The sequence below is a fragment of the Leiobunum rupestre genome, chromosome 3 (assembly GCF_980474605.1).
Source record: "Leiobunum rupestre chromosome 3, qqLeiRupe1.1.hap1, whole genome shotgun sequence".
NCBI classification, from domain to species: domain Eukaryota; kingdom Metazoa; phylum Arthropoda; class Arachnida; order Opiliones; family Sclerosomatidae; genus Leiobunum; species Leiobunum rupestre.
The window spans coordinates 62,572,016-62,582,597 of NC_143386.1; the positions used below are offsets into that span (position 1 = coordinate 62,572,016).

Below are 10,582 nucleotides of genomic sequence, written 5' to 3' on the forward strand. Positions count from 1 at the left end.
GGGGCTTCATAATTGACCGATTTCAAATTAAGTTTTTGCACGTGTCAGTACCGTTACATTGTGAGGTATAGCAGGCTTATTTACCTGCTTTTATACCCTAATATGGCGGCGTATTTTCAGGTGTAAAATGAATTTTAAGATCAACCAATCACATGTTTAGGGAAGCGAGAATTGACAGGAAGAGAATTAGGAGTTGAGCTACCCGAAATTCGCTGTGGTGTTTAACTTTTGTCGCTATCTTTGTCTCATCACCCATTAATTAACGCAGGGATGTGTCTTTTACGAACAGATACCCTATATTTTTTGGGATAGCATTTGTTCTTAACAAGGCCGCCAGATTTCTTCGGTTAAAACTAATTTTCCCCCTTCTTGTGATTTAAATCCTTAACTAAACTAGTTGCAAGGACAGTCGTAAATTAGCCTGACGACGGCGCTAGTATTGGCGCCGAAACGGCCGTAGCTAAGTTTTGTAATAAAAACTTTTTTATTGTACAATATTGTTTTTTTATTTTAATCAATTAAATCCTTAAGTTGGATACGCCATCTACCGTTCACCTCTAGCACTAGTTAACCTGTAAGAAGACGACCAACCTTTGAGGTCAATTTCCCTCTTTATTTGAACAAATTTTTCTAGTTTGTCCGCTAGGTAGCGTTCCGACCAAACAAATTCCACCTGTAAAGAGTACCTGTGTTAATTAATACATGCATGGATTAAATAAGGTTATATTGTCCATGATCCATGCGTCATCACAGTGAAACCACTGAGTAGATGATAATTTGATTAAAGTTGAGCATTTTCCTCGCTAGAGGCGCTTATCGATTGCGGTCTAAATTCTACGTCACCCCACACATCAGTAATTATTTCGACTAACATACACACTTATGGAATATAATTATAGCCTTATGATACTCAGTATGGTTTACCAAGACACGTTTCTGATGTGAGTGTCTTTCTCTGTTGACGTCCCTTTATTAATAGTTTCCAGCAGCGTTGCCATACGTACGATAATTATCGTACACGTCGATAATTTAGAGGTAATTTTTGGGACGTGCGATGTTTTCAATCGCGTACTATATAGTACGCATTTTTCGATAATTCAGCTCACGCGTACGATAATGTACGATAATTTTTTAAATATAAGTTTTCAATCGGCCAAACTTTAAGTATTGATTTGATTTCACAAGTTTAACGTCACTATTTCGCACGCAATTTAAGTCTATCGCCAGTTTTCAGCGAGGGGTAAGACAGTCTCAGATAATCTGTACACCGAGTTCGTGCATTTAGCACTGTTAAAGGTACATATTTTCAAGAGTTCGCGAGTTCCATTTAGCACTGTCAAAGGTACGGCAGTGTACACCGAGTTCGCAGAGTGTCTTACCCCCCGGTTTTCAGGCATACGATAATTATTTCTCAGATCGATAATGTTTTAGCTCTGGCACGATAGTTTGAGTTTCAGGAACTGGCAACGCTGGTTTTCAGTAAAATATTATCACAATGTTATAGAGTTATGGTAACACAAGCTCCCAGCCTCTGCCTATATCAAGAATGTATTGAAGTTACTAAGAATATTTCAGCATAGCATTAACCCCTGGTACCATCCTCGCAGCTTTTGTGGAGAAAGTTCGTCTGCATTTAAGGCGCATTCAAGGTCATATCATATAGCAAACTTGAATGGGAAAGCAGACGAATTTAAGCTACAAAGGCTGCGAGGATAGGAATCAGAATCCTGTGGTCCAATATTCTTAGTAACTTCAATACATTCTTGCCTATATTTATAGTTATGGAAAGATAACACTCGTAAGTACCGCTCAATTTCTAAGCCGTGTTTGGTTTTCATTCGAACATTTGAGTGTTCGTTCATTTTGTTGGACTGACCTAAAACTAATGGCATCTGCTCTACCGGGAAAGGTTGTAAATGCCGCGGGGCTTATTTCCTGCCCTCCCCTTCTGCGTCTCACTACAGCAAAACGAAAGCGTATGAAAAATACATAGGCTACGTCAGTGGAAAGCGGCAAAATTTACCGGCGTGGCTTCGCACTAGCAACCTTTACCACCGTCCCCTACCCTTCGGCAAAGTATCGGCTAAGTCGTCGTCTTAACACGAGCGTGTGTCCCGCTTTTTCGCCGCCAGGTGGAGCCGTCGTCGCCGCGAAATCCCCATCTATCCAATCGTCTCGCGTCTTTGCCGCCCTCCCTCTCGTTACTCGCTTGCCCCCCTACCCCAACTTCGAAAGCTAAACGTCAGGTAGACTACGAGAGTAGTACAACAGGTAATTTTGAGTTTGGTTGCGATACGAATAAGACGGTGAGAAAATTTATCCTCAACTTAAAACTTTTGAAACTTAATAATATTTCGACGCGTGTTTTGTTTCACATTACGCGCGGTTAACGATACTGTTTCTTAACTTAAAGAGTTGATAAAATTATACGATTAAACTAGTGAAGTTCAACTTTTCTACTAGAAAAATGAGCCAGATTTCTCGGATTTTCGACGCACCTGGTGCCTAAATAAATTCGCTTTGTCAAAAGGTTAAAAAAAATTACCCGAACCGGGCGACTTTTTTTTTTGGTTGATTTCGTCAGTCGAACAGATTCGCGCTATTTTAGCGCCGTATTTTCGAGTAAATCAACTAAATCGAGTCAAAATGTCAGTGCCATTTACCTTCAACAACAACACTATTCGCGTCAAACTGAACAAGTTCTGGAATAAACGTTCGGTGACCATTACGGAATACGACCCGACCTACAAAGTGATATATTTAGGGAATGTCCTAACACCCTGGGCCAAAGGCGAGGGTTGTTGCGACAAACCGTTGGCCACTTTGTGGCGAAACTATTGCTCGAACGTGAAACACGAAATGGTCATGAAAGTCACCATCTCCAACTCCGGGTTGAAAGCGGTCACCAAAGAGCACGGTCTGACGGAATACTGGGCCAATCGAGTCACCTTTTGCATGGCCCACCCTCAGTACCCGCGTCTCTTCTGTTGGATATACCGGCACGAGGGGCGCAAGATGAAACAGGAGCTGAGATGCCACGCCGTACTCTGTGCCAAAGAAGAGAAAGCCAGGACCATGGCCGCCCTCCTCAACCAAAAACTAACGGCCGCCCTGCAAGAGTTCCGACGGGAAAAATTGAGTCGCCAGAAAGCCCGACTATCTTTGGCCAACTCCTGCTACGAACACCCCAGTCTCCCTCGTCGCAAGTTGCTCCTGAGTACGGGTACCGTCAACTTCAGGCCACCCCTGGAACGCTCCAAGAGCGCCCCTAAGTTGACGTCCATCGAGGAAATCGAAGAAGCGGCGGAAGAAGACGTGTTCGACGAGGACTACTACGACTACGAGGACTTGATGGCCGGCTCCGTGGCTTCCGAACAAGAATCTTCCAATTCCGACTTGACGCCGGACGACGTGGACTCCTTGTCCGACCACTACATCGCTGGCGCTGAAAGTGACTTTTTAGACTCCGATTCGGTGGAGGACATGCCCAATCCCAGACGGATGCGGCATCTCAACTCCATCGACGAATCCATCGACGAAGAGGACAGTGTTTCCGACGAGTCCGGATACTCGGAAGACAAAGAATTCTCCTCCAGAATGTAATAACTTTTTAAAATTTTAAGCGCGTGAAGTTAACTTTTTAAGGTTCTTCCTACCCCTACTTCAGCCCTTTATATTTTGTGTAAATATGTAATAATAGTCCCAAATACTTTAAAAAGTATTTGCCCTTGTCGTAGCCGAGAATACGCCCCCATATCATTGTCGAAAAAAAATATTCAAAACCTAGTTTTGAAAGTATAACTTGTTACCTGAATTCCCTTTTTGATCGTAACTGTGATTTTATACGTTATATTATTGAAAAAAGTCCCATAAATAGTTATCAAAAGTCAGGTATTACAGTTAACTATACTTATTTGACCGATAATAAATAACTTTAATTATTTTAAAACGTAATCGTTAAAATTACTTAGTTACTTTTAAAAGTATATAGAACATCCATACAGTTTTTTTTTAAATAATTTACGGGAAATAAACTTATTATAAATAATAACCAATAAACCAAAGATGAAATCAAATTAAATAGATGGATATAAAAACATTTTACCTTTTTATTATATTCTGCTTTTTTTTCCTTCCTTTATGACGCGAGAGATTAGCTTTTACAATTTGCAGCTCCCAACACCGGTTTTGGGAATATCTTAATATTTTTCCATCCATATTGCAAATTATTTGACTGGAAGGGCCGAAATACCTTGGCGTAATGGTTATCTCGATGGCGGGTACACCGCCAAAACTAATCCCCCTCATTTGGCACTTCTATCGACGGCTAGGATCGTACGAAAATCCCCCCGTTTTAGAATCGGCCTTAGTGTCAACTAACTGGGAGTTAAAAATACGAACGAGAAACTTGGTCTAGGCACTTTTTATAATGTCATAGCCCGATTAATAACTTGCCTTAAGGTAGAAAAACAAGAAATAGGCATTCCACGACTTTTTTTTCCCATTTGGCTCCTCTCCTAGTTTCTTAAGCTCTCTATTTAAGCCTAGGCTTAGTTTAGCTTCCATTTTTTTATTTAATCTATGATATATCTTTTTAAGTAGCGATTAGATACAATTATTTTTATTGAATCGCACCATCGGCCTAAAAATTCTTAGATTAATATTCTTGAAATTTGACTCTTTTTATTTTAAAGATTAGATTGGTTTTTTAATCTAAATTGGGATATAAAAAGCTGAGTGCACCTGTTATTTAATTTAGTTTGTAACTTAACTTAATGCGCATTCACCCTTTGGACAACAGCCCCCGCAGAATATGGAAATGAGCCAAGACCTTGCCATATGAAAAATATGAGGACTAGGCGTTTTGTGTTGGCTGTTAGAAACTTATCGGCTGTCGTATTACCAATCCATTACGTTCAGAAATATTGTAATATATTTATGTAATGGATATATTTGAAAGGTTCACGCGTTAGTTTTTAAACGAGGGTTTAAAGTTTTCCTTATTGTTCAAAATAAAATTTATAATAGACGATGAACCTGTACTAAAATTTATTTCTTAAATTTAAATAAATTTATACTCTTTGAAACTATCCTCTCCAATTTTCTCTCTGTGAAAATTTATTTCGGATCAGGGTACTAGATATATTTTATTTCCTTTTTTTTATAATATGCTAAAAGCGTTTATCTAAACTAAAAATCAACCCTCATTTAAAATATCTTTAAAAAGTTAGAAAACTCTCCTGTCATCCCTTCAAGGCCAGACTTTTCTGTTCATTTCTTTTTAGAAATAACCTAGACCCAGTTTCTGTGAATCTTTTTTTCTACCTAATTGGGATATGGGCTTTTTATTATCGCAAATCGAATACATTAAAACTTCGTTTTAATTATAAAATGAAACTTTACAACTCCTGTTTCTTAGCTCCTGGCCAATTTCGGATTAACTTCGAATTGAATGCATCGAAATCCTTGGTAAAAGATGTTTTTATTAGAAAGTGTACATAGAAATTGAAAAAAAGGTGATACCAAGGTTATTAGATGTAACCTTTACGTGTATTTGAAAACCAATTGCTCAAAATATCCTGTATAAAGAAATGTATGTATTATAATAAGTAAAAGGTTTTTCGCGTGCCTATCCTTAATGTATATTTTGTCAATTCTGTAACTATAGAAATTATGCCACCCCCCCTCAAGTGTTGTTGTTGTGTGTAAAAAAATTATATTTAAAAGATTGTGTATATTTCGTGGTTTTGAGAAAATATACGATTTTTTTTTAACTATATGAACTGAATTATTTTGCTTAAAGCTTATACCGGTACCTATTCCTACTCTTCGGTATGTAGGCCAAAGTCATAAAATACACGTAGTCGCTCGCACGTAGCCGACACCTGTAGGAGTTATAGATGTTTAAATAGGTTAAAATAAACTAGATAGGCGTTAAATAGGCTATTTTTCTTATAACGCTTAATATTAGAAGTAAATAATATGTTTTTACGAGAGAGTTATCAGTGTTTTATTTTAATTCCGTAAATGGTTACTACTCTGCTAAGATCTTTAACGAATAATTACTGGACTCGAAACCTAAGCAAAATCCGCGGTTCCACAATTTTCATCACCCGTCAGCGCTCCTACCGAGAGAATCGCGAAATATTTCTATCCAAATACAAAACACGATGTCAGATGATCCGCATTCCGTCTACTGCTCTGCTGTTTTTAATAGAAGTGAGGCTTTTGGAATCTTAATAGGCTTTAGATTATTCAGTAATAATGGTATTGGTAAGGCTAGAAATATTTATAGTTTCTGAAATGAAAAGAGCTTCTTAAATATTGAAGGGTTACCAACGTTGCCAGTTCCTGAAACTCAAACTATCGTACCAGAGCTAAAAAATTATCGTATGCCTGATAACTGGCGGTAGATTTGAATTGTGTGTCAAATAGTGACGTTAAACTTGTGAAATAAATTTTTTTAATAACACTTAAAGTTCAAGCGATTGAAAACTTATGTTTAAAATTAGCAGGTTTAAAAAACTTATCGTACATTATCGTACGCTTGAGCTGAATTATCAAAAAATGCGTACTATATAGTACGCCATTGAAAATATCGTACGTCCCAAAATTATCTCGAAATTATCGACTTGTATGATAATTATCGTACGCCTGGCAACGCTGAGGGGTACCCAAAAAATCTCCTCGTCACTGTTAGCCCAGGGGACCTACTGCCTACGTGTAAATGTATAAAGGCGGCCCGGAATGGGAAAATCTCGAAATATAAACTCAATATTTATTACTTTTAAAATGATCCATTACTTAATAGTAATAATCGATTAAAACCGGGGTCGCAAAGTTTAAAAATGTCGAGATTGTTATATGGTGAGGAATTTAAAATTTGGTTAACCACTTAAACTAGGACGAGCATTTGGCTAGTTAATTTAAATTCAACACTATAAATCAAAACGGTATGAAATTTCAAAATTATCACTTGTTCCTTACACCTGCTTTTCGATTTTCTGAAAGGGTCGGTAGCTCCGAAGATAATCGTGGGGTTTTCCACCATTGTTTCCATCTAACACTTAAGACAAATCGAGTTCGTGACCTGCCAATTTTTACATTCTTGCGTACACTTGAAATTTTAAACTAAACGGTTTTTTTAAGCTGAGGTTATTTATTTTAGAGTCGAAATATTCTTTCAAGGAGTCTTTGATATTAAAGAGATTAAGAACGCGTAGTATGTTAGTTTGTGCGCGATATATCTACACTAGTTCCCTATTCTATCGACGAATAATGTATCTTTTATGTAATCAATTTCACACTTGGGATAGTCTTAAAAATATCAATTTTAGAACTTGTCTTAATTATTAATTAAATATAATGTTACAAAAATATAATTATATAAATTACCACAACCCAGAATTATTTTATTTATAATCAGGAAAAAATATGATGTTAAGACCATCCGCGGGGGGCACTATGGTTCCAGGGTGACCACAGAATATTTTAAAATCCTTTAAAGGAATTATAGGAAATTTATCAGTGAAATATAGGAAGAACATTTGGGGGGGGGGGGATATTAGAAAATTAATTATACCATACGAGAAAACGGTTGTCAAAATTGTTTAAAGGGGTATAACATTAAAAAAAAATTGAAAACCGATAGAAATAGTGGAAAAACTATCGGCGAACAGTGTTGGAACTAAGCATCTTTAAAATTTAGGACGTTTTAAAGACTTCTAAGGGTAAAAAACAAATATTTTAATTTATTAAGACTTTTGAGTTAAAATATAGGGTATTAAATTTAATACAATTATAGGAGAAAATATAGGAACTGTGGTCACCCTGCCATTCTCCCCATTCGTACATTACGTAAATTGTTAAATAATTTATGGTTGCTGTAGTTGTATGTTTTCTTAGTTTAGTGCCCGTGTACCTGATTTTTGATGTCATTTTCTCGATGGAAAAATACCAATGCTCCCCTCCCCGTGTAAAAGTGACGTTCCTAGATTTTTTTAGGAAGTGCCTAGGCGAGGAAATTGCGTTTCTTGAACTTCCCCATTTCGGTCTGATTTCCTGAAGCGCGACTTTTGGAGGGCAAGGTGCCAAAGCGGGGCACCTTGCGCCTCGACTTTCGACGCCTCGAATGCGCCCACCTCTTCCCTTAATTTAATTGGCGCCCGATGGCGGATGGCTGCAGACAGGATCTTTCGTCTTGTGGGCTGTTTTCCCGGGCAAGCCGCTTATTTTTGGGGGGTTCTCGGAGCCCCTCTGCCAGCGTTGCCAGACGTACGATAATTATCGCACAGTGCGATAATTTAATCAAAGTTTTTAGGGCGTACTATAATTTTCATGGCGTACGATATCGTACCATTATTTCGATAATTCTGCCTCAACGTACTATAATGTACGATAATCTTTAGATTTTTTTAAAAACCTACGAAAGATTTATATTTTATTATTAAAGGGAATATAACCTCAGGTATTTGGTGTGGAACACCAACGCTTGCAGCTCTGGCCGCTCTTGCCTTCGGCTTTAAAAATGTTTGGCGCCACTGTACAGGGACATTTGAAAAATTGAAGGGGTCTTCCGTAAAGATTGCTTTGCAGGTTATATTCCCTTTAATTTATATAACTTTTCTACTTAAAAATGAATGATATACATTTTCTGTACGCGTAGTCCTGAGTGTGAGTTTATTACTCCTAGCTATTACCGCATTTTTTAATACATTTTTAAACATATTAAGTTCAGTTAATAATGATAATAGACATTTTGTTTATTTCCCTGAAATAAAACTCCTGTAGTGCTTTAAAAAAATAATCTAAATTCAACGCATTTATGTATGAATTAAAATTTAGCGCCAAAAAGAAATGTACGATAATTTTTTGGCCTAGATACGATAATTTCAGATTTTTGATCTGGCAACGCTGCCCTCTGCCCCTTTCATTTCATTAGTCTTCTACCTAGTGTGGGTTTCGCGTTGAGGTTTGCATGCCGTCAGAACTAAATTATATAAAATCTTATTGGAAGCGCTCTAACAAGTACTATATTTTTATTTATAGTGTATCAACGAATTTTACATTCTGCCACCAGGTTTAATAGAAGCTAGGGGTGATTGGCGCTAGCTACGTTAAAGGGAATATAAACTGCAAAGCAATCTTTATGGAAGACCCCTTCAATTTTTCAAATTTCCCCGTACAGTGGCACCAAACATTTTTAAAGGGGGGGGGTGCGCTGAAAGACATCTTGAGCTATGGGTGTAATAACAAATAAGGGGTTTTCCCCCGAGCCCTTCGGTTTCCCCTTCCATAAAAATTTGTTGAGGTTAAAGGGAATATAACCTGCAAAGCAATCTTTATGGAAGACCCCTTCAATTTTTCAAATGTCCTGTGTACAGTGGCGCCAAACATTTTTAAAGCCAAAGGCAAGAGCGGCCAGAGCTTCAAACGTTGGTGTTCCACACCAAATACCTGAGGTTATATTCCCTTTAATATTTCCCTGTACAGTGGCGCCAAACATTTTTAAAGCCAAAGGCAAGAGCGGCCAGAGTTGCAAACGTTGGTGTTCTACACCAAATACCTGAGGTTATATTCCCTTTAACGGTAATAGTTAGTGTAGGGAGCCGTTGGCTCGATCGCGTGGCATGCAGGGCTTGCCACCACCCTCCTACGCATTGTAACCCGGCCACCTGAATTAATGGCTTCAAAAGTCGCTTGATGACTTAGGCTTAAGGTGGTGCCTTGGGTATTAGCCTAGCTGATTATTATCATCAAGTCCGATTCAAAGCTTAAGCGTCAAGAGGGGGGGTTCCCCCTGAGCTCCCAATATGTATCCGCCACTGTGGTTATAGTCCCTTTAAAACGTCGTGTTAGCAGGAAAAAAAAATTCGATTTAGTTCCTACTCCCTTTAATGATATATTTCGTTGGTCATACTCATGGGATCTCATACAGAGAAAATAACAATTTAAATTCGTTTAATTATTATATTTATTATTTAAACATATTTTTAACTACCATTACGTCATCGTTGTTGTCTGCCTTCTGTACCACCGAAAATCGTTACTTTCTTACCAGACAGAAAGAAGGAAAGCAATTTGCTTTTGGCAACAATACTATAGTTGATACCAGAAGTATATAAGATCTCTCTTACGAGATAAGTATCTATATAAATATGCTGCTAATGCTATTCTCTTCAATCAAGCTGCTACGGTTTTTTTTTTATAAAAATCTTAAAGATGAAAAAAGGTTACTGAGTGTAATTTTTGCATTTGACATCGGAAGGCGCCGATGGGTCGGACACTTGCCATTATTTTGTACGGGATTTCAGGATTTCGTAGAGATTTTGGTGATTTTATCATTATTTTTGAAGTGATTTTGGGATTTCAATGTTAATTTACCATAGAGAGAGTTAAAAGATTTTGTGATTTTAGACAAAGTGTACGGGATTTTGGTAAATGTAAGGCGCAGTTTTGACGGGAAATTTGACCCCAGTGAAACGTTTCTCGAGTCTGCGAAATTTTACACCTTTCATTTCTAGGGGTATAGATGGTAAACTTCTCTCGTAAAATATATATTATAACAGGGTTGCCACACGTC

The 10,582-nt window shown here is 37.7% G+C and overlaps 1 protein-coding gene across 1 annotated transcript; it reads left to right on the forward strand.

Moving 5' to 3' along the window:
* The first annotated feature begins 2,230 nt into the window (after positions 1-2,230).
* Positions 2,231-5,777, forward strand: LOC149954165 (protein FAM43A). Its single transcript, XM_090168946.1, has one exon. The coding sequence runs from the start codon at positions 2,647-2,649 to the stop codon at positions 3,601-3,603; it is 957 nt and encodes a 318-aa protein (XP_090025072.1). The 5' UTR covers positions 2,231-2,646; the 3' UTR covers positions 3,604-5,777.
* The last annotated feature ends 4,805 nt before the right edge of the window (positions 5,778-10,582 follow it).